The sequence below is a fragment of the Pelodiscus sinensis genome, chromosome 11, assembly GCF_049634645.1.
Source record: "Pelodiscus sinensis isolate JC-2024 chromosome 11, ASM4963464v1, whole genome shotgun sequence".
Classification (NCBI taxonomy): domain Eukaryota; kingdom Metazoa; phylum Chordata; order Testudines; family Trionychidae; genus Pelodiscus; species Pelodiscus sinensis.
Window position 1 is genome coordinate 23,750,654 of NC_134721.1, and position 23,732 is coordinate 23,774,385.

The 23,732-nt window shown below is 55.2% G+C and overlaps 1 protein-coding gene across 7 annotated transcripts in view; it reads right to left on the bottom strand.

Moving 5' to 3' along the window:
• Positions 1-23,732, bottom strand: part of PLXNA1 (plexin A1) — a 356,246-nt gene that overhangs the window by 56,845 nt on the left and 275,669 nt on the right. For all 7 annotated transcript variants that reach the window (XM_075938786.1, XM_075938783.1, XM_075938782.1 and 4 more), the window contains 9 exons: positions 13,950-14,101; positions 13,363-13,483; positions 12,675-12,811; positions 11,565-11,732; positions 10,065-10,158; positions 9,051-9,290; positions 7,894-8,037; positions 4,600-4,834; positions 2,452-2,594 (listed from right to left, as the gene is read on the bottom strand). In XM_075938786.1, coding sequence (XP_075794901.1) covers positions 2,452-2,594; positions 4,600-4,834; positions 7,894-8,037; positions 9,051-9,290; positions 10,065-10,158; positions 11,565-11,732; positions 12,675-12,811; positions 13,363-13,483; positions 13,950-14,101 — 1,434 coding nt within the window. The remainder of the gene's footprint in view (positions 1-2,451; positions 2,595-4,599; positions 4,835-7,893; positions 8,038-9,050; positions 9,291-10,064; positions 10,159-11,564; positions 11,733-12,674; positions 12,812-13,362; positions 13,484-13,949; positions 14,102-23,732) is intronic.

Below are 23,732 nucleotides of genomic sequence, written 5' to 3' on the forward strand. Positions count from 1 at the left end.
ATGTTATTGTGCAGGGAGGAGCCACGGAGCTGGGTAGGTGGATGGTGTTGGACAAGTCTCCTGGAAATGAACGGTCAGCCGTGCAACAAACACACACAACTGAATAAATCAAGTGCAGTAGAAAACGACAGCGGCAATGATATTAATACAAATATTGATATTAATGTCAGTAAGGGCTGTAGCCATGCAGTGGCCTCCTTGCATTCACATTGACCAGCATGTGCAAGATGCATCATGGACAGACACACGGGTATCCAGGACCACGTGCGCAGGGCTGGGGAGAAGGGTCAGTGTAATGCAACCACCCTGTCTGAGATGAGGAAGTGAAGCCCCTGCAGACACACAGAGAGCCGCCTTGATTGTGCAGATGGTCTCCAGAGGCTCCATGTCCCAGTTCAAGAGAAGGGCAGATGCAGTGCAGATGGGGTGTGGACCCAGGCTTTTGTCCAACGTAGGCCTCGCGGAGCGAAGCGCAGTCAGTGCAGCCACAGAGGAACAAAGCTGGGAGCAGAAGGGGGCAGTGCAGGTCTCTGGCAGAGAAGAGCAACCCTCTCCCCATGTGTGACTGAAAACTCAACACCCACATAGGGGAAGCGAGTGGCAAACACACGGCACAGGAGTGCCAGCGCTAGGGGTCCCCCTCCTGTGAGGGATAAGCCGGGGACAGCAGCAATGCAGGCTGGTGGTTGGGTGAGCTGGGGTCCCCCAGAAGGACGGGTACAGGCTGAGCCCATGTTTCAGTGCCTGGGAGCAGCCTGCTGGTGAAACATCTGATCGCTTTATGGCTGCAGTGACCTTCCCTCTGCCAGGCAGCACGATGCCAGCCGCACAAGGGTTAAGGTCTCCGAATCACTGTAGCAGAGATGAGCCGGCCCTAGGCGACAGCCCCAGCCCCACTCCCGGAGGCCAGCAGTGGATGCTTTGGCCACTCCCCTGTGCCAAGCCAGGGGATTTCCACCATTCCCCAGCCCTGCAGATGTAGCAATCCGGAAAACACGCCTGTGCATTTCAGGTTTGCCATCGCCCCGTTACTCCTGCAACGGCCCATCAGCTTCTCTGCTTCCTTGGAGTTTGGCCCTTCAAGAGACTCTAGACCCTCCCCCCACTACCACTGCTCAGCTTCCCTACACAGACTTAATTCTCCCAACTTTTCCCCTCTCCACTGCTCTTCTCCACATTTCCTACAATCTACCAACATCTTTCTGGTACCACAGTCCCCAGAGCTGCCCGGACTTCCCCAGGCATTGCCTCCCCAGAGCTGCCTCTGGGCTCCCTGACGAGTCAGAAATATCTGACTGGCTCACACCGGTCATAGCTCCAACAGACGCTAGTACCAGACACTTCTGCTAGGTGCACTCTCATGGTCAGGGCTCGACAAATCCGTGTATCTACTCGCCCGTTCACCGGCGGCACGCGCATGCGCAGTGCGGGTCTGGTGCATGCACGGTGCGGGGCTGGTGAGTGGATTTTGCCATGGTTTGTCGAGCCCTGCTCATGGTCAGTGGTGGAGTAACTAGAGCCCTGCAAATCCGTGGACATCTGCTTTAATATCCACGAGTATCTGTATCTGCAGATGTTGGTGCGGAGATTTGCTGCTCATTTTTGCGGATACCGATACAGATGACGCATCGTGCAGGACTCTAGGAATAACCTCCCTATCGAGGAAATTCCTTTCTAACTCTTGTCACTTAGCACTATGCTCCACCTGTCCTATCTAACATAGCTGTGGATCTTCTCGTTATCCGTACAAATGTCCGGTGCTGCTTTGAACCCTGTCAATTCTTGGTCTCAGGGACATTTGTGCCAATGAGCCCTGCAGCTTAATGATGTACTGTGTTAAAAAATACTCAGCCCAAGATTGCATCGGGCTCCTCTGCTGCCGTGCTGCATGCAGTCCTGAAAGCTAAGCTCTCATCCCTGGTTAAGGAGTCACTGGGCATTGTCACAGAGTAAACTCCAGGGTCACCAGCTTTCCCATGGGAGTCCAAGAGGGATGTTTCAGAACACTGTACATGAAATCTGCTCAGTCGCTCTTGGCAGGAATAACCTGCTGTTACTAAATCCAGATCCCCAGAGTTTACACAGGAAACTGCATGGACAGGTTGCCATGAAGCATGCTCCTCTGTGGTCTGTAAAGAAAATGGATTTTTGCCAGGATTGAGTCTGCCCACTGCAACATGTGGCAATCCCTTTGGACAGGTGACCAGAGTCACTCCTGGGTCAATAATCTCCCGCCATCCATTGGTGAGTCCAGAGCGGTGACATCCCATCATTCACTGAAGTGTACAAGACTTCCTCACCACAAACAAGGGAAGAAGCTGCAGTATATATATATACACACACATTGAACCCTGCAGCAGACGGGCATGAAGCACAGAACCCAGAGGTAGGTGTCCCCAGTGTGAAGCATCAGAGAGAGAGAGACAGACACACATGCACATATTACCACACCTCCATCTCCTTCAGCACAGGATGGTCTTCTATCCCGGGGAAAAGGACCCTCATGGCATAGGTGCGATAGTCCAGGAAGGGGATGCCAGCCCCATCCAGGTCGTTTGTCAGCTCGTGGATGTCCGTCTGCAGTTCAGCAAAGGCTGGGATGAAAAGAGCAGACTTGTGTTAGGGGACCTTGGAGCTGCAGCATGTCAGTAAGATGGGTAGTGGGCCCTAGAGCTACCAAACTGGTGCCAGCAAAATACAAGAGCCTCACAAATCTAGAGTAGTGGGGCTGCCCTGTCCCTAGCACCGGTAATCCAAAGAGCTCAAGGCAATTTGCAGACACCAATGAGCTCAGCCTTACAATGCCCTGTCAAGCACATGAGTACCATTAACCCCATTTTACGTGGTGAAGCAGAAGCAAAAAGAAGGGACATAACTTACCCAGGGTCACAGCACGTCAGTGGCAGAGCCGGGAATAGAACCCAGGAATCCTGAAACCTCAGCCTCCCAATTCTAGCCCCCTTTCTATATGCACATACATAAGAAACCTGTAGGCGGCAGAGATTCTGGGCGAGACAGTGGTTTAAACCACAAGAATGTTCTCATTTCATTTTGACCTAAATAATGACAGAGAGAAAAGCCCAACACAAACCCAGCATTGTGGGGTAAGAACAGGCACAGCCCAAGATTGCGGTGTCCTGCGCCTTTAATGGCACCCACGGGGGAAGGTGCTTTTGGGGGGGGGAAGGGGGGGAATCTCTAACACTGTATAAGGGAAAGAGAAAAAAGCACAGAGAAATCAAATTAACAGCACTTTAAAGAGAGCTGGAAGCTAGGCAGAGGGTTGCAGGCTTGTCAGCCTGATGAGAAAAAACAAACCGTCAGCTTGAAAGGCTCCCTATCTTATCTGTAACTAGAGGGACTAGAAAAGAGAAAAGGCAGGGAAGAGATTGCGCCTTTTAATTAAAAGCAGATCCTTTTATCTGCCAGCTGTGGAAGAGACCAGATCCCTTCCACCCTCCCCTCTCTCTGTCACCATTGCCATCTACATGGATTTTTAGGGGTTTTTTTCTTTCCTTTTCTTTTTTATTATCTCGTTTTAGGTGCCCGCTTCTCCCCCAGCCTCTGGGCTGGCTGCAGTTGGCAGGGTCACGGCCCCAGGCACTGGCTTGCGGCGATAATGGGCAATTAGGTTTTATCGGTAGGATCATAAGAGGCATTCTGTCCAATTTCGCAGAATCCCTCTGTCACATAATGAGAGACTCACCGCCCTTTCCAGGCAGGTTTCCTTACCCTCTTTTGTCCTCTTTTAGACTTAAAAAAAATAAAACCCTTAACTGAAAAAATAAACCTTACTAAAAATAAAGTGGACTTCACCCCACCCCCAACAAAGTCACTTTGCTGCTCGGATCTGAGGCCCCAGGAGCAGCGTAGGGAAGGGGAAGGTCCCTGTAGCTCAGGCTCCCAGCACTGGGACGGGAGGGCAGAGTCACCTGGCTGTTCTGTGTGCAGTGCCGTAGAGTGTCATTGGTGAGCACAAGGCTTTGCAAGCAGACATGGTGCTTGCAGAGCTGGAGATGGGGATATGAACGAGAAAGGAGCAAGCAGGAAAAAATGTCCAGCAAAGACTCTTGTGCCGTAAAAGCAGGATGGTGCATTGCAAGGTACTGTGCTGTCACTGTGATGTGACCATGCAGCAGCCTTGGGTCATATGGGGAGGGGGGGGCTCCTTGTCCCATGTGAGGTTCCACTGTAACACAACCAGACGCTGTAAACGGGTGCCTCGAGAGCTAGGAAAAGCCTGGCACTCAGGACAGGGACCAGCTGCCTGCAAATGCACACTCAGGGGAATGAAGAGGCAGCCAGAGAGAGGCCCCAACAATGTTCTAAGGGAGTCTCTGCAGGGATGTGCCTGCCTGCTGCCATGTGGACACCAGTACCCTGAACATCTGGCCTGGGGTTTTGGCCGAGAGATGGTGCCTGTCCATGATGCTGCTACCTGCTTCCAAACAGTACAGTGTGACCAGACCTTTAGAGCAAACACAAGAGGGGGGGAAATGACCCCGGGGGGACAGAGCTGGTGAGGCAGGAGAAGGGGCTGCCGAGTGGGGACAGGCTGTGACTGGGAAGGCGCGTGGAGAGAGGCAGAGACAGACTCACCCTCCTTGCACTCCAAGGCGACGCGGGATTCCAGGTTGTCCATCTGCAGCTGCAGGCGTTTCAGGGTGCGGTCGGCGTCCCGGGACTTGCGCTTGTAGGCGATGAGGACGATGATGATGATGAGCAGGAGGAGGCCGCCTCCGCCGCCGATCCCGATGATGGCGGGCAGCGTCAGGAGGCTGTCTGAGTAGATCTGCAGCGTCCCCGGGGAGAATTCAAACCCTCCAGCCTTGATCTGGGGGAAGGGGCTTCATGTTAGTGCCATGAGCTGGGGAGTGGCTCGCCTGCCTGCTCGGAGGGCTGTGCCCTCTTCTTCCACCCACCAGCTCTCTCGCAGGCTGGGGGTGCTATGCAAAGAGAGAACCGCAGGGCCCCAGGCAGACTCTCATATGTCCCATGATGCATCTGGGAACAGGCGGGTTTGGCAGCAGGGTGAGTCCAGGAGATTTCCCATTGGCGTGGGGAGGTTGAGAGACGGTTTTGCTATGGGGGGGGGGGAGGAATGGGTCAAAGCACCTCTCCTTCCTGTGGTAGGCTGTGATCGGAAGGGCTTTGCCAGCTGGAAAGGGGCAGGGAGGGCTCATCAGCCCCCCAGGACAGCCCCATGAGTCAACAAGGCAATGTGGCCTAGCGGAAACGACGATCCTGTGGCTGACAAACCATACACAGAGTAGTTATCAATCGTGCACTGTCGGACTGGGAGGGGCATCTCGTGAGGGGAAGCAGGAGTCTGTCCTGTGCCCGGCACTGTTCCATATTTTCACTAATGACTTTGGATAACGAAGTGGGGAGTATGCTTATAAAACCTGCAGATGCCACCCAAGGGGGAGGGTTTGCGAGCTCTTTGGAGAACAGGATTTATAAGGCAAAAGGACCCTGGTGGAATGCAGCATTGACAAGTGCAAAGTACTCCCCCCTGAAAAAGCAAATGCACAGCTAGAAAAAGGGGAATAACTGGCTAGGTGCCGAAAAGGATCTAAGGTGAGGGTGGATCACAAGCTACCAGAGCAGCCTCTGCCCGCGGCCAGTCTGGGCTGCCACAGATAGGGATTGCTTCACGGCTGCTTGTGGCAAGCTTGGGCCCACTGCAGGCAGCCTGCCCTGCCTCCCCTCCCCCGTGCTGCTGCCTCTGATGGAAGCAGCAGCACAGGGGAGAAAGAGAGGCAGCACCATAGAAACGGTGCTGAGGGGAAACGGCTTTAACCTGGCTCCCCCCATCACCAGCTCCTGCTCCCCCTCCTCCTCCCATTGTTGCTTCAGATACAGAGGAATCAAGGAGGGGGCGGGAATGCAAGTGGTCGGCTACTCGACTACTTGCTTACGCCCCTAGTTCAGGCACCAACCCCATTGTAAGAAAGATGTGGAGAAATTAGAGAGAGAGTCTAGAGGAAAGTAACACAAATAAGCCAAGGTTTAAAAAAACCTGAGCTCTGGGGAAAGGTTAAAAACCCTGGGCAAGCTTAGTCCTGAGACAGGAAGGCTGAGGGGGGCCCTGTGTGTTACGAGCTGTCACAAAGAGGACAGTGATCAATTGTTCTCTGTGTCCACTGAGGGTAGAAGACAAGAAGAAAAGGGCTTAATCTGCAGGCAGGGAGATTTATGTGAGCTGTTGGGAAAAACCTTCTAACTCTAAGGTAGCTAAGCTCTGGAACAGGCTTCCAGGGGGGCCGGGGAATCCCCGTCATTGGAGGTTTTTCAGAAAGGGATGGACAAACACCTGTCCAGGACGGGATGGGTTTACTTAGTCCTGCCTCAGTGCAGGGGGACTAGATGATCTCTTGAGGGCCATTATTCTAGCACTGTACGATTCCCTCTTTGACGGTGTGTGTGGCAGCCCTCCCTTCTTATAGAGAAGGAGACGCTAGCGGGAATGGGGTGCTGAGGAAGCAGCAACCCCTAGACAGCAGGATCTCTGTGTCCACATACGTGGCATGTGTCCGAAGTATGTAACAGAATGGTAAGATCATTCTTGTGCCAGCCTGGCAGAGCCCAGGGAGTAGCATGGGCCCCCAATTCCCGGGGCAGTGACCCTGTGGTGGGCAGCCGCAGAGCAGATGCAGGGCGCTACCATGCCAGGACTTGTCCGAGCACACGCAGAGCTTTATTGGGATGCAGGAGACATGCTGGTGTGTTGTCAGTGCCTGTGAGGAGCAGGCAGCGGGTTTGATGTCTCATTCGCACAACATTACAATAACAGATGGGATGGAAAGTGAGTTCCCTGATGGATGAGGAGCCTGGGGAGGGGACCATTCAAATACACAAGGCTGCTCTGAGACCCTGAGCGCTGCGGCTGCTGAGCTACAACCTGAAAAAGAACCGTACTCGCAGCTAAGCCAGGGGCCGGAGAAGGGAGGGGCGGGAATACCCTGAGCATGCAGCTCAGACTGAGTCTCCAGAAAGGACAGACAAGCCCAGCAGGAGCGAGGGTAACAACGAAGCGTGCATCTGGCAGGCCCGATGGGGCACTCGACCCCTCTGAACAAACTACTGGGGGTGGGGACGGGGCAATAGGGAGGCAGGCGGAATGGGGCTCCTCCCAGCAGATCTAAGCCCCTGCTTGTGCACATAACCCGGGGTTGATGAGCTCCTACCCGACAAGGCCAGCAGTAAGCTGGCACCAGGACTGGGAGAAGGGGAAGGGCTACTGCATCCTCTCTGATGTATTCCAGAAGGGGATTAACCCCTTGGTCTCCAGCCACTGACCCTTGCTCAGTACAAGGGCACTTTAATGTCCCAGGCAGAAGGTGAGCTGCTACTGGGCTCATGATGGAGCATGGTCAGCCTGTGCTGCCCTCAAAGCGACCACTGTGTGAGCCCAGATGCTTTGAGACCCCCCCAGTAAGCAGAGCTCTGAGCCGCCAGCGGAACAGCACTCCAACAATCCACTCAGCTTAACAGGCTCCTCTGTCCCCCGCGGCAGCACTGGCTGAGCCGGGGGGAGAGTATGGGGCTGGCGTTCAGCAGGGTCCCATGCAGGAGGAAGCAGGGGTGCAACATGTCCACCCCCCCACACACACATACCTCCACGCTGCTGTGTGGGGCGCTCCCCGGGGGCAGTGCTGCAGACAGTGCTCCCAGCAGGGGCTGGGGAAACGCGGCTCCCAGTGCCGCAGAGCCTGACACCCCCAGCCACACTCCATCTCAGGTCTGGAGCCAAAGGCTCTTTGTCTCAGGCCCCAGCCACAAGAGGCTTGTCCAGCGAGCTCGGTGCCTGGCACGGTGCAGTCCTGGCACCACCCGCGAGGAGGCCGGGGCCCGAACCTGCCACCGGGGGGAGGAGGGGCTTAGCGTTACCGTGACTTTATGCTGTCCTGTGAGGTTCGGCGACTCGCACAAGAGCTGGGTCTCAGAGACCGTCAGGGCGCAGGGAGTGTCACCAATCAGCACCGTGTAGTTCAGTCGGGAGTTCCCAGCAGCAGGCGGGAGCAGGTTCCGGCCCTTTAAGGGGAGAAGGCACGAGAGCGTCAGTTCTCCCACAGCTGGATTCTCCCGTCACCAAACAAATTCTCTCCCTCAGCCTTCCAAGCCTATGAGAGCAGGAGGCTGCAGGCAGGGACCCTTCCATCCCCTCCTTAGTCCCCACTAATGGTCCAACTAGAAATGAAGGAGTGGGAATCTGAGCCGGGGGATACAAACACGATGTACCCAGACTAGGCCAAGCCCTGACTGCAGTGCAGTTACCCCGAGGATGACTCTGTCCCTGAGCTCTGAAAGGGGCATCCTGTAGCGAAGGGCCCCTGCCACGCCCTCTGCCACTCGCTCCCGCATGGCACCCTGCTGAGCCCCACTCCTCCAATCCAGGGCCACCAGATGTCCTGATTTTATAGGGACTGTCCCAATATCTGTGGCACTGTCTTGTATAGATGCCTGTTACCCCCAACCCCTGTCCCAATTTTTCAGGCTGGTCACCCCTGCTGGAGACCCAGTTACTCAGGAAGTGTCTTGCTCTAAGTTGCACATCCCTTCCACAAAGCTCTAAGTGCCACATACCCATTCGGCTCGTGGGACATTTAAACCAGGGCTCTGTAACCTGGGCAGTGTGGCCCCCCCGGGCCCAGGGTCCCAACCACCCTGCCCGTACCACACTGCTGAGGGGGAGGGAGGCAGTTTGGAAAAGGCCGGGATCTCCTGTTTTCCATTTCCGTGGAACGCTCTCCTTCGCCTACCTCCTGCACATGCCCCTTCACTGGCCTTTACTCAGAGCCAGAAATCCCCGTCCTGCGGGCAGAGGGTCTGCCCCTCCCCCACTTGCCTAGCCACTACAATCCATTCAAGCCCCGAGAGGCTAGCAGGTCTGTCTCTGAACCAGTCCATTTCATCCCCCTTTGAGCTCTCTGACCTGCTGTCCAGGCGCAGCAGGGAAGAGCAGCTGGCCCAGGCTGGAATGGAAGCCAGCGACCTGAGGCTGCCACAGGGCAGCATGGGTTACGGGGAGGAAAAGCTGGGCTTACCTTGAGGATTAGGGGAGAGCTGGGCTTGAGCTCCAGCATACCAGAGGCACTGAGGGGCTCGAAGACAGGGTCTGGATAATAGACGAAGTTGGTGGTATTAACAATCAGCAGCGCCTGCACGTTATCCATGACAAAGCCGATCTCATCAGGGCGGTCGCCAATCTCTGGGGGGCTCCGGGACGGGTTATCGATGGACGGCGCGTAGCACAGCATGGTGGTGTCGTTGTAGACGGTACAATTCTACAGAAGGGACAAGGCACCAGAGCTGCTCAGATCAGTCTCCCATCATCTCCGGCAGTGACTGTCTGAGCTCACAAGCTACGCTGGCTGAGGAGAGACCCCCTGCAAGAAGCTGTTGTGCTGAATCTGTAGGGGAGCACTGTTCCCTCCTAGATGCTACCTAACTGAAGAGCGCTGTGCTAGTGGAAGACCTTCCCATAATGGAGAGGCAAAACCAAAGCCCTGACCACTTGTGGCCATTTGAAATCCAGTGGCACTTTGTCCACAGCTGGGCACCTCCCTGAGCCACCAGTGGGATACTGGATTCTTTTCCATTTGCGGCCCTAGACTGAGGTGTGGTGTTTGCCGTGTAAACAGCTCGCATTCCATCCCAGAAGTGGCTGCATTTCAGTGCTGGCTGAGGAAACTTCCAGAGAGTAGCTATAGAGAGAGGGGCATGGGAGACAGTGCCAGGGTCTCGAGCTTTGTTGTCCCCCCATGTAAATACTATTTCTGCTTGCAAAGCACTTTCAAAAAACAATGTCTCCCTCTCTCCACACCTTTAGCACCACCCAGTCTCCTTCTCCCCCGCCAGTGACAGACCTGTCTTGGCCCCTCTCTGCGTAAGACCCAACTGGTGTCTCTCTTCTAAGATGGTCAAGGCCACAGGGGAGGGGGCCGGGGCAGGCCAGGCTTTTCAAACTGTCCCACATGGGAAACAAGGCGATAGGACTCTTTGCCCTTCCTCCCCATGCTAGGCATGGGGCCTTGCCAGAAAGCCAAAGATCTACTTACATTCTCTCTCTCAGCATTGCCGTACTTGGCACGGATCCTGGGCTCTTTGATGGTGGCCAGGTTGGTGCCTATCACGGTCAGCAGCGTCCCACCGCTAGAAGGCACAGAGAAGTGGAAGTTAGGTGAGGCTGCTCTGGCACAGGGCTCCCAGGCATTGGGGAAGGTAGGCATATGCCATCGCTGCCTATCTTGGAACCTGTCCCATCATGAAGTCCTAGGGACTCGGCAGTACTACTGGAATATGGGACCATTCCTCCCAGTCTAGAGACGTTCCAACAACCCACCGGCTCGGGAAAAACATGCCCACCCCACTCATGGCTCCACACTGGCTTCTGTCCATGCAGCTCTGAACAGCTGATTTCCACCATTAGCCACAGCGGCAGAACCACCAGAGGCTTCCATGTGAAGCAACACTGCCCCTGTGGAGCACTCCCTCAGCGCTTGCCCTCAGCCATCTCCTGGAGAGCAGAGCACTGAGAGCGCGGCACAGAGCCTGGCTGCTTTGGGCAAGTTCGCTGCTGTGTCTGTCGGCTTCCTGCTGCTGGAAGGTGCTGAGTTTGCCGTCCTGGCAGCTGCAGATCTTTGCGAGCTCACAGAGCAACTGCTGCAGGGCAAGCTCCCCTCCATGACAGAACTCTGGGATGCACAGGGAGTTCGGTCTCCAGGGACCCACGCAAGCCTGGGACTCTCTGCTGAGGCTGCCGCCATGGTACCAACTGGGGTCGGGATTTGGAACATGGACACCTGCCTGGCAAGGACTGAGACCCTCCCAGCCCATCTGAGCACAGGCCCCCCAAAGCAGCAGCAGCTGAGAACTCGCAGGCTACCCGCTGGCTGGCAATTTCTCTGAGCCCTCTCCAGTGAGCCCCAGAGGCGCGAGGGAGTGAGAATGGGAAAGGCCCACGACAGCTCAGCCAGGTATGTTCCAGGGCCAGGACAGAGCATCTCTGGGTGTTTGCTATGAATGCCCCAGAGCAGCAGGGCTTCCACCCAGCCTTTGGGGGAGCCTGTCCCACAGCCAGGACTGATGGCAATTTAATCGAGTCCTTATCTCCTGCTCCCGCCATTTCGAGCCGGGGAACAACACATGCGAACACTTCACAAATCCCCAGGCGGGAGACACTTCCATGTGACGCGCAGCAGCCAAAGGTCAGGCTGACAGCGAACCAGGTGAAGCGCTGCAGTCCCCAGCATGCACTGATGCCAGGTTCACACCAGGCACCCTGTCTTCTCCTGCATCCGACCCAGCACCTCCAGGATGTATCGTGTCGCCAGCCCTCCAGTGGGCTGCTGTGGCAGTGCCCAGAGGCCCTGCTCGTGATGGGAGCCCAGGCATGCTAGGTGCTGCACAGATATACTGGAGACACAATCCCTGCCCAGAAGAGCCATGCAAGGCCCCCACCTCTCGTGTACAGTCAGTATATGCTCACACCTGCTAGGGCCCATGGATAACTGCACCCGCCCCCCCAGCACGAAGATCCCTGCCCCCTGCAGATTTACCTCTTGATGCTCCACTCTGGGTCTATCTTCTGAACGGTGGGGTCCTCCGTGTAATTGTACTTCACCTCGTGGTTGCTCAGCTCAGCCCGGTTGATGTTGATGAGGATGGGTGACCCGCCAGGGCTCTGGCCCGGTGGCGTCCGGCATCGGATCTCCCGGGCGTTCCTCCTGGGGACAAGGCAGAAGAAAAGTCAGATGCTGGGGCAGCTCCGAGCAGCTCCGAGGGGAGGGCAGGACAGCATCTCAGTCCAGGCTGCATACTGAGCACCAGAGTCTTTCGTGGGCCCTTTCCTCCTCTTGCTGCCAGAGAGGGGCAGAGCACTCTGTGCTCGAGGAGGGGCAGGAAGCCTCCAGCCCAGCTGTGCACGTGCCACAGGTGTCGGAGAACTCGTCTGTCATTTCAAAGGACAACTTCACCTGCAAGACGTGGGACCCCTGGGCTGGAGAGCTACTGGCAATCAGAGAGGGAGTCTCAAGGGGTATCCAGGGCAGCCTCATCCATACAACCCCTCTTCAGTTCTAGCCCCCAGCTCCCAGCAGAGATGGGATGCATTTTGGAATCCGCTGACACTGCGCCTGGTCTCACCAGCCTTGTGCAAACACAGCAACTGGCACCTTACGCCAGCACCCGAGCCTCTGCCCTCTGCCTCTGCCCATCTCCCTTCCCCCAGGGACATGCTGCTGAAACTGTCAGTTAACAGAGAGAAAAATAAAACAAAAGGCAGCAGGAGAAGCCAGTGCAGCTCCCGAGCGTTCCCCATCGCGCGGCTGCTGCAAACAGCAGCGATTAGGGCTGATAACCAGTAATTACTGCAGGAAAATATTTAAAGAGCCGCTCCATTATCATCCCTAATCTAAAAATTATCCACTTCATGCCTCAGGGCTTTGTGATTTTAGAGACAAAATCCTCATTCTTTGGTCTTTTTCAGGATCCTTGGAAATGAAACAGCCAGGATTTCGAGGGAGAAATTCCACAGACACCTGACAAAGGCACCTCACTCCAGAACCCCTGCTCCACCCCAGTCATGGCTCTCCATACACCCCAGGATCCTACTTGACTCTCCAGCCTGCCCTGCACCCCCCTGTCCTCTCCCCACGTGGAACGCTTACCATGAAAAGGCACAGGGTCGGCCCCCAATGGTCACTGTGACATCACTGCCTGCGTTGAGGTGGCTGCCCTCAACGCTAATCCAGGTGCCCCCAGAGAGAGGACCTCGGGCCGGAGTCACCCGGTAGAAAGTGGGCATCTGTCAGAGAAAAGCAACAAATCCAGTCATACAAGCCTGCACCATGCGTGACAAAGTGCAGAGGCAGAAACTGCACGAGCGGATGGGGGCAGAGGGGGGAACTGCGATCGGAGTTAGATGTACAGGAGCGGGGAGGCAGCCATCGGAGCACAACCACAAAGTGAGGTTTAGGGCAGGTGTCTGGATGTATCCCACACCCCGGGGACATTGCAGAGGAGACTTGAGAGAGGCAGAGCAGGTAGCGGACACCCCCTCTCTTGCCAAGAACCCGCTGCGGTCTTAGCAGCCAGTGGCGAGGAGCTGGGTTTTCCTTTCCAGCGTGGGAGAGCTGCAAGGCTGTAGACCAAGATGGGCTCATTGCAGGCTTCAAACTGGGAAGGTGATAACACGGCTCCCCCCATGTCCGTCCCTCCTCCCCACTCCCAAGAGATTGGTTTTGATGGGCTCTGGGGACCCTGGGAGGGATGGGGAAGTGGTAACTATGGGGCCTAGGAGGCAGACGTGCTGGGAGCCAGGGGGAGAAAGGACTGGATAACACTGCATAACCTTACCACGAATGTGAAGCTTTTGGGGGACGTGGCCTTGTAGCTGGGGGAGCAGTCCCTGATGCACACCTCCACACGGGCATCGTGGGCTCGGCTTGGGCTGGCATCTCCGATCTCACACACAATTCTAGGGGAAGCAGGAAAGCAGCTCTCAGCGCATTTGCCATGGCCAGGTGTCTCCGCAGAGCTATACATGGATGCCCAGGAGCAGAGGGGATGCGGGCAGAGGGCTGACGGCTGGGTGTGCATGTCTCCTGGAGGAGCAGCTACCATTATGATTGACTAGCGAACTGTGACTAGTTTTGCCCAGCTTGTTCCTTGCCACCTGGCAACTGCATTCTGATGGGCTGTTATCTGTTCACACAGCCTGGCCCAGGGAGACGCGGCATCAGAGCCATGGGCCCTGCCCCTCACTGCTCCCCTCAGTGCCCCCATTAACACCAGCCCACAGCTCATGCCGGCAGTCACCGCGGCGGGGTGAGCACTCCCATTGAGAGCACACGAACCCCTCCACCCTGGAGAAGGGATGTGAGGCACCATCTCCGGATAGCAGAGCCGGGAACCCGGCTGCCCCCTGCCAGCAGGGCACTTACTGCTCTGCACTGATGTACTCGCTCTCGATGGGGATGCACATCACTTTGCCGACCCGCACTCCCGAACGCACATCTTCGAACTTCAGGCCCAGGTTCTCCCCGGTGATGGTCAGACGGGTCCCTCCCTGCCTGGGGCCGGTCTCAGGTGACAGCTGAGAGAGAGCAAATCAAAGCTGGAGTTGGAGGCAGCAAGGGGGCTGGGAAAGAGCACTCTGAGGATGAGGGCAAACACATTGGGCTGTGATAAGGGCCCCGGGGATTCTTACTGCTGTGACGTTGCGTCGGGGTTCCCCCGCCTCCTGCACCCCTCTAGTGGCACAAACAGACTCCACCAGCCGGTAGAATAGAGGGAGTTTATTGCTTCTCCAGGATACAGCACAGCATAGATGTAATCTGGTTACAGGGCCAGGCCTAGGATGCCTCAGCCCCCCTTGAGATGGGGGAGACTGGGCCCCTAAATCCCAGCCCCTTGCTTAGGTTGCATCCTCCATGATTCCAGACAAAAACTCAGCCCTCCAGCCAGGTGTTGGTCTCTGCCTTCCTTCCTTTGTCTCCCTCCCTGGGAGGCTGAGCCTGGGTGTCTGGGTTAATCCACATTTGGGAGAGTCAGTGAGAATCTCCCATCACAGCACAGGGGGACCCCGGGTCACAGAGCAGACAGCCCCCCCCACTATGTCACAACTGCCCACACAGAGCAGAACACGCCCTTATTTACCACGGGCGCTCCCGAAAGCCCTGTGCATGGTAAGCTGCCTGGCTCGTCAGTTAACGGCAGAGTAGTGGAGTCAACCCTGCTTGGAGCCGAATGTGTGACTCCAAGGAATCTGGGTCTTTCCAGGCTCCGAGCCCTCCTCTGCCCCGCAGAACTCTGCGCACGCCATAAGTGCCTGGCAATGCGTGAGCACAGTCACGGTGTGCAGGCCCTGCCGCTGCTCCAGCTGCGACAGCCACGGCTTGGAAGCGGTATGGCCTGCCTGGCCTTCGAGGACCAGCTGGAATCAGGACCATACCCTGGCCGGAGGACCAGCTCCACCGCACTCCGCTGTCCTGGCAAGGCCAGCACAGGCCCTGCAGAGGGGCTGCTGCCTGGAAGCAGATGAACCCACTGCCATCTGGGGCTCTCTCAGCAAACAAAGCCTGAGCTGGTGCCAGCTGGGGAGAGAAGGGAGCCCCCAACATTGAGATGCCTCATTTAGCAGGATGATTCCCAATAAAGCGGACAGGTGTGGCCTGACAAAAGCCGGCAGGATGACGGATGAGCAGAGAGGCGCAGGCCCGCCACGGCTGCTAACAAGGTAATTATGGGCAATTTTACACCAGATTTCACTGGCCCCGGTGCTCAGCACACACCTGCAGGCACTAAAGAGAATTAATGGGAGAGCACGGAGCTCCCATGCCGGGCAGCAGGGTCACAAGCAGCACGGAGTCTGGGGAGGGGGAGGCTGCTCCAGCAACAGCCATGGGCAGTGGATTATTAGAGCACAATAGTGCCAGTGGGGAACGAGCTGGGGCATGAACACAGGGGCAGCACCGTGACCCATTGCTCCAGCACCGCCAGTGCGCTTGGGTGCTGCTTGCAGTGAAAGCTCTGCTGACCTTCCTGCGCAATAGCAGGTTGCTATGGAGAAGGCCTCAATGCCGGAACCAGCTCCCTCCTTTCCACGCATTTCCTGTTCCAAGTCCTGGGTTGCCCCCTCCTCCCCCATCACCCCAAAGCCCATCGCAGCTCCCGATGGGGCTGCAGCAAAGGCACCAGCACCAGCTTGCCCAGGCTATCTGCATTCATGGCAAACCTGGGCCTGCTGTACCTTTGGGTCTTGGCTACTTTATCAGCTGGGGAAAGGCCCCTCCTAGTGGTGGGAGCCCATTCGCTAGACACAACTTCTCCCCAGCCAGGGCAGAGGTGAGCACAGGAAGAGAAGCAAGCAGGAAGCAGCCCTGCCTCAATGCCCCCCCAGCCATGAGGAACTGCACGGATCAGAGTGCAACTTCAGCAAGACAATCTAGTAGTGGCCACTGCAGGGATACTAATTATCTCCTGCCTTTCCCCGTGCATCTCCTCGTCCAAGTGCTCTGCAGACATCGCCAGGTACAGCTAAGGATGCTGTTGAGAACAAGTCCTACCTAATCCCCCCACACCGAGCCACAGGCTTGCTTCAGGTCCGGGGTAGGGCTGGTGGCAGAACCCAGGAGTCCTGGCTACCATTCCTGCGCTCTGACTCGCAGGCCTCGCCGCATGTTAACTCACAGCAGGCTCAGGGCAATCGCACGCTGTGCGCCGGAATTTATACAACAGTAAAACTGATTTGGGCTTTGGGGTTTTGCTGTTTGCCTAAATTCAATCCAGCCCTCTGCTAAAGTCCCGGATCAGGACTCGTTAAGGCAGCTGCAGCAGGCGATCAGATTTGTTCTCCCCTAAATTGGGCTCCACTGGGGCAGTTGGCAAGAAGCGGCTGTTTGTTCGGCATTTTTAAATTAGTGTTAAAAGCTGCCCCGGCGTGTTAGATGTCTCCTCCTGTGTGGTGAAACTGACAAGGGCCGTGCATGGGGGGAGCGACAACCCCAGGAAAGAGATGACACCGCTCGCACTGCAGCGCGGGAAGGTCACCACTAAACAAGACACACGGGAGCCAGAGCTGGCAGGGAGATGGGAGGCTCTCCCAAACTTCCCACCCACAAATCCCCACCCACCCCGGCTCCAGCCCTGACAAACAACATTGCTCTTCTGCTAATTGGTTTCACAGGGTCCTTTTACATATGAGTGCTTGCTCCTCAGCCCTGCCAGCCAGAGCAGGCACAGGGGCTGCCAGTGGCAGAGAGCAGGGTGCAGGCAAGGCTGGCTGGCAGGTAAATCATTCCTAAGGGGACAGCCCAGCCCAGTTCACACTAGGGTTGTAAGAGAGTAGTCGATTAGTTGACTACCTGAGTCAAGTCGACTACTCACATTCTAACCCCCCTCCCCTGGCTTACTGGCTCTATATCAGAGGCAACGAGAGTGGGGGGAAGCAGGAGCCAGTGCTGGGGGGAGCCGGCTTAAAAGCCAGTTTCCCCAGCACTGTCTCCGCTCCCCCACTCCCCACACTGCCTCTATCAGAGACAACAGGGGGAGGGGGACAGGAGAGGCTGTTTTGCCCAACTTTCCACCGGGACCCCCTGCGGACATGGGCTGCTATCAGCTGGGCAGGCAGCCCCACTCAGTCCCAGACCAAACCCCACTGCGGCGCTGCAATTTAAAAGGCCAGGAAGCCCGCCCCCACACCCGACCCAGCATGAGTAGGGTCAGAGAGGGACTGCCTTCCCCAATCAAGTAATCGATAAAAATTCTATCGACTACTCGATTACTAAAATAACCTCAATTTAACATCCCTATTCCATGCTGGGTCCATTCTTATTTTAAGCACTTCTGTGCACGGCAGCTTAGAAGTGGATCTGTTTTGCAGGGATGCTGGGAGCAGAATCACACACATCCAGTAATGGTGCCTTCTCCCAGCTAGGGAGGGGCCCCACGCTACGTACAGCATCCCCTCACCGCTTCCCTTCCCATCACAATGCTGTGTCAACACAACAGGGGACCAGATGCGGCAGCCTTGCTACACAGCGATGGGGTTCCACAACACCAAACACACAAGAGTGTCCCCCTAGGATCCCTCTGCCTCATGCTCTCATCCCAGGACCCTGCTCACAACTTCCTCGGGCTGAATGTCGTCTCAGTGCAGGAGTGTCTGAGTGCATTATGGGTGCTCCCCGTCCCTGAAGATGCTTGATTCTCGCTCTGCTTTATATTGTGGGGCGAAATCATTGCAGCATTTCTGCACACAGGCATGCTCCACCTTCATTGGGCAGCACCCACAGCTCTGTATAACTGTAGGACCTACAAACAGCGCAGTGGCTAAACACAACAAAACCACCACACCGACCCTCTACCCACAGGCCTGAACAAATATGAGCACAGGCTGCAAAGGCAGATGATGATTGCTCATTGATCTATTTATGCAGGACCTACAATTAGTGTGGCAATTTCTTAATTTATTTTTAATGATTTAGGGCCAGAGAGACCGCTATCAAGCCCAGACAGAGGCAACTAATTGGATGCAGCTTGTAGCCAGCACATACCACATCTGATGCATGCAGCGTGAAAAACAGCAGCCCAAATTCCTCAGTCACTTAGCCTCTGAGGAAACCTTGCAAAGTCAGGACTCTTGTGTGGGAAGCAGCTGACCTCTGGGTGCAGTGAGTCTCTCCTCAGAGGAAGGCTGGGCAGCACGACGGGGAATGTTTAGGGTTTGATTTCAACGTGCTCCGTATGCTCCCTGGGGACCAGATTTTCCAAAGCCCCTTATTTAAGTGTCATGGGGGGGGGGGGGGCAATTCTTTTTGGGATCTGTGGCCTCAGCTGTGGGTGCAGATTCCTTTTGAGAATCCCGGCTACACTGGTCACCCCTCTGCCCCCGAAGTGAGTCCTAGCTCTGGTAACTCAGTTGAGGGTGGGGTTATTTTTAAAGCATCCCAGCACAGCCTCAAGGTGCGTGCTCTTCCTCTGGCTGCAGACAGCGGAGTCATCGGTAAGAAAGATGTTCGACAAGCGGATCCCTGTTAGCCACAGCTGGGTTCCTCATAGAGAACATCTCCATCTCTCCAGCTACCCAGCTGAGCCAACACCCCAGCAGCCTGTCAGCGCACGGCCCCACCTGTGAACAGCTTGGCCTGAGGGTCAGGAGGCCCTGGAGGCTCTGTCTCTGGGGAGCTTCAGCTGGGTCAAGAATCCAGACTGTTCCAGGAGCTGTGGCAGCACATTTTGCTCTTGCAAGAGGGAAGCAGAGAAAGCTCTAAGCCACCGGCCTGCACGGTGGCTGCTCCCCTCACGCAGAGCAGGCAGCGGAGAACCCATTTCCTGATCTCAGGTCCTGGCCAGGTGGTAGCAGTGCTGGCAGGAGCAGCTGAGTTGGCTGTCATTTAAAGCACACAGCCCTCGGTGGCTCTTCCAGACACTGAGGAAATTCAGCCATTGAGCTCTCTGAACTCTCAGAGCCATCTCCCTTGGCAATTTTAGGCAAAACTAGGGCTCATGAAATGATAGGCTGACGGTACACGTGACCGGCACGTTTCTCCCTAATGTAGCTCAGCCAAGGCACCTCACCTCTCCCCTGCAGCGCTCCCAGGATTTCATTCCTGGCTCCCATTTCTTTCTCAGTGAGATGCTCCATTCTGACCCGCAGCGCCCCGCTACTCCAACTCCTGTGGCCCACACACAACTCTGCCGAGGCACCTCGCAAACCATCCCAGCCTGCCCGGCTCAACACATCTCCACCAGCATCCCTTCATCCTGCCCAGCTGCATCCGCTGCCACGTAAGCACAGGATCTTTCACAGCAGGGTCGCACTACGCCAGAAGCCTGGGGGTACTTTGCACTGTGCGTGGATTGATGCCCTCGAGGAAAGGGGTTATCTAATGCACTTTAGCTGGGTCTTGCATGGAGATCTGAACTACATGGCCCCCGCAGGTGTGAGGTACAGACACCAAACCCCAGTATCCCCACCACACACAGAGCCCGCAAGGAGACTGAGTGTCTACTGGTCTCAGCACCAGATGTGGAGTCAGGAGAGTTCGTTCTATTCCAGCTCTGCCACGGATTCACTGGCGGACATGCAGGCACAGAGAGGAGCAGTGTCTTGCCCAGTCTCCCCATCTGTAGTTCAAGGCTAGCGATACAGACCCAACTTAAGGGGGCTGACGGGCTGAATCCATGCACGCTCGCTAAGCACACCCGGCTCCTGAGACGCACAGTGCTAGAGGAGTCTGGGCACCGCTGCAACACTCCCAGCATTCTGGGGCTGTGGAGCTCAGAGCGAAATGGGATGGGTGAGTGAACTCCCCACCCCCTTGTTTCTGCAGTAACAGTGTGTCACACAGGCAGTAATGCCGTGCCTGTGCACATCCTGTCACACGGGCAACTTACTCCTCCTGCTCATCTGGACAGAATTCCACCAGCAAACTTTCACTGAAACCCCATCCACCCTCCTCTCCTCCCGGCCAGGGATCCGTCAGAAGCAGGATCCCCCCAACCCCATTGCATCCAGGACACACAGGGCTGCCCACATGCCACACAGCCAGTTGAACTCGGGGCACTGTTCGTAGAGTGGGGCTTGCAGAGGAGATGGGCGAAGGTTTGCACAGATGAATGACTCATTTTGGGCTGAGACAACATGTCCCATCCTGCTCTCACTGAAACCAATGAGTAGCAGCAGGATCGGGCCCAGTGTGAGACCATGAGTTCAAGGCAGCATCTCTTTCTATACAGAAGTGGCTTAACATAGTTTAAACTAAGGTGACAGCTGGTCTCCTACATGGCAGACACACCCCGAGGAAGGCGGAACCGGGGTATTTCAGTCCTAACCTGACTCCCAAGCAGAAAGAAATTGACATAAAACAATTCCAGGAACTCACGGTGTGTCTCACTCTGAAGCCTAACATCTCGGTGGAGTCAGTGTGAAACAATGGACACAGCTACAAGCATGGCTGGGAGCTCTTTCTGTTGAGAATATCCCCAGGTCTGCTACCATCCAGTTCTCAGCCACCTATGGCTTTTTTACACCTGGGACTTTAAAAATTACACCCAGGTGAAGAGGGTGGACATTTAGCTACTAGAACATAATCAAGACGCTGGCCCTCCCAGCACCTGCTAATGCAAGAAGCTCCCCACTCTTTAAAGATAGTAACAAAGCTTCCTAACTCCCATCAGAAGCAGGTCACTCTAATTAGCTGCATTGTAGACATGAGGAAACTGAGGCATGCCAAAGTCTCAGAGCATTTTCAGACGTGTCTACTAATTGTGGATGCCTCTGTTACTGAGACCCCAACATGGGACAACTGAGAGAGAGAGAGAGTGTGTGTGTGTGTCTCTCTCTCTCTCTTCTCCCCCCCCCCTCCCCCCTCCCCCCCTATTGCAGGTCCTCAAACAATGAAAGAGTTATTTACTGAAGGGCCATTGGTTCAGACAAACTTGACTTTGCACAGGTCTCACTGAGGAGGTTACTGTCAGTTTCTGTAGGAGCAGGAGCGGCCCTAGACTAGCTGCCAGTAACTTGGCACCCTAGGCGACCGCCTAGTTCGCCTATATGGACAGGCTGCCCCTGCGTAGGAGGAGAAATGAATAAGACTGGGACTTTTCAGCTTGGAAAAGAGATGACTAAGGGGGGATATGATAGAGGTCTATACAAATCATGAGTGATGTGGAGAAAAGTAAATAAGAAAGTGTTATTTACTCTCTCTCATAACACAAGAACTAAGGGGTCACCAAATGAAATTAACAGGCAATAGGTTTAAAACAAACAAAGGGAATTCTTTGCTAGAGAATGTTGTGACGACCAAGACTAAAACAAGTTCCAGAAAGAACTACATAAATTCATGGAGGTTAGGTCCATCTGTTTGTCAGTGCCTGGCAATGGGTGGCAGGGGATGGATCACATGATGGTTACCTGCTCTGTTAATGCCCTCTGGGGCACCTGGCTCTGGCCACTGTCAGAAGACAGAATACTGGGCTAGATGGACCTTTGGTCTAAGCCAAGATGGCCGTTCTTATTATTGCTTTAACGTTAGCAGATATTTTGGAAGCGCTGTTAATTCTCATGCTTCAGGGTATAAGCCAATCTTTCCTTGTCGGAAGCTAAGAAGTTTCTTGCACCTTCCTGTGAGACATTTGGTGCTGAGCACTGCTGGAGATAGGACACTGGACTGGATGGCCCCCAACTCAGAGCCAGCATGGCAATTCCTACGTGATTTAAGCCTCAGCACCAAGGCTGATAGGAAACTACTCCTCTACCTAGAGCAAGGGAGTTGTATGGACTCTGCAGTGAGTCATTCACTCAGCATGGAACAGCGTGTCTAGTGATTACAACTGCCGATAGCATCAGAAGCTCATCCGCCAATTCCGCAGCTGACTTGCTGTGGGACCATGACACATCCCTGTTCTGTGCCTCAGTTTCCTCCTCTACAACAAAGGGACAATAGTCTTTTCCGCCTTCCATAAAGTGCAGCTGCAGGCTCTGGGATAGAAGGCAAAGGGCCAATCCAACTCCCAGAGCAGAATGTCTCCCAGTTTCTGGCTATAGTTTCTTGCTACAGGATGGCTCGATGGTCTTAACTGCTATTATTTCTTACCACTGATTTGAAACAAAATCCCAGTGGATGGGCAGCAAGTGGACATTTTCAGGGAAGGGTTCCCAGCCACTGCTGTGAATGGCAGGCATGTGCCTGCAAAGGAATTACTCGTCTCAGCAGCGCTAGGGCGACCGTCACTGCAGTGCCAATAACCAGCCTGAGCTGAGTGACTTTGGGGAACGGGAGAGGCACGACTCTCATTTCCAGCCTTCATCTGATAGGACACTGAAACCCAAATAGATTAGATACTGTGCTGAGACTCCGGTAATTAACACCGTCAAGGCCTGCCTGGCCCAGAATCCATGGGTAAATAGAACACATCAAATAGAATTACCCACCAATCCCTCCTAATGCACTTGGAGCCTGGCCCAACAGACATGTTAACATTAATATACACAATCTTATTAACTGAAGGTCATAAAAGCTGTCACAGACCAGAGATGATGAACTACCACTTCCTGGGGAGCAGGGAAGAAAAAGGAAAGAACCCAGACCCACTGCTTGCCAGGGATTCCACACTGGGATCCAAGAGAGCCTAGGAATACCCTGGAAAGGTCAGAGCCCCTGGGTGTGAAAGCATGAGAGAGGCTTTTAGTGCGAACAACAAGGGAGAGGGAATAATAAACAAACAACCCACGATACCAAGGCCACGCCTACGCTACAGAGACCAGAGCAGCATAGCTACCTGCCAGCATCACGCTGGAATGCATGACAGCCTGCATGGATGGAAGGGGGTTTTCTGTCACCGCTTCCCCCAGTAAAGTTGCTAAATCAACAAGAGCACTCTTCCAGACCCAGCTTTCACTGCCTCGAGGGTAAGGAGAGCATCACTTGGGGCCCTTTCACACCCCAGAGCAATGCAGCTAAGACTATCTCCATTTCAAGTGCACATCAGGCCTAAGAACCTGTCATCTGAGGATCTCAAAGCATGCGGCCAGAATTAACTAACGGATTATGCAGAATGGTTATGGATAGGGAGGAACTGGGGCACAGAGCAAGGGTGTGGCTGTGCCCATGGTAACGCACAAGTCAATACCAGAGCAGGAACAGAATTTCGGGGTCCTGGCTCCCAGCCCTTTATCCACTCATCTGCACAGGAGATGTGACATCCCCACCCCCATTGCTGGGAAGGCTGGCCCTGCGTCCTGCTGTCCCATGGTAGGCAAGGGGCCAGCCAAAACAGAGGAGCCGGGGAATTCAGGCTTTTTGGGCCAGACAAAGTGACATGGGAGACTCGGGGAGATCCCAGTCAGGAGAGCAACTAGTGCTGCTGGGGAATCCCCCATGGTCAAGGCAAGACCCCCAGAGAGGGCTGGGAGCCAGGGGAACATACTCACTGGGCTGCAGGCAGGAGACAGAGATGACTGATGCCCTTGCCCTGCACTCTGCCAGCTCTGCTCTACTGGACACTCCCTGATTCCTTCCCACATTCCACCCCATTTCTTGGGCCAACCTTGCGCCTGTACAGTCACCCTCTGCCCTGCAGCCTCCCTCTGCAAACCCCTTTCAAGCAGCAACCCCGCCCCAATCGCCACTCAGTCACTCTCTGTTCTTGCACCTAGGGGGAGAATATTAGACACCAAACAAACCCTGGGAAACGATATGGATAACTGTTCCCGGAGAGCC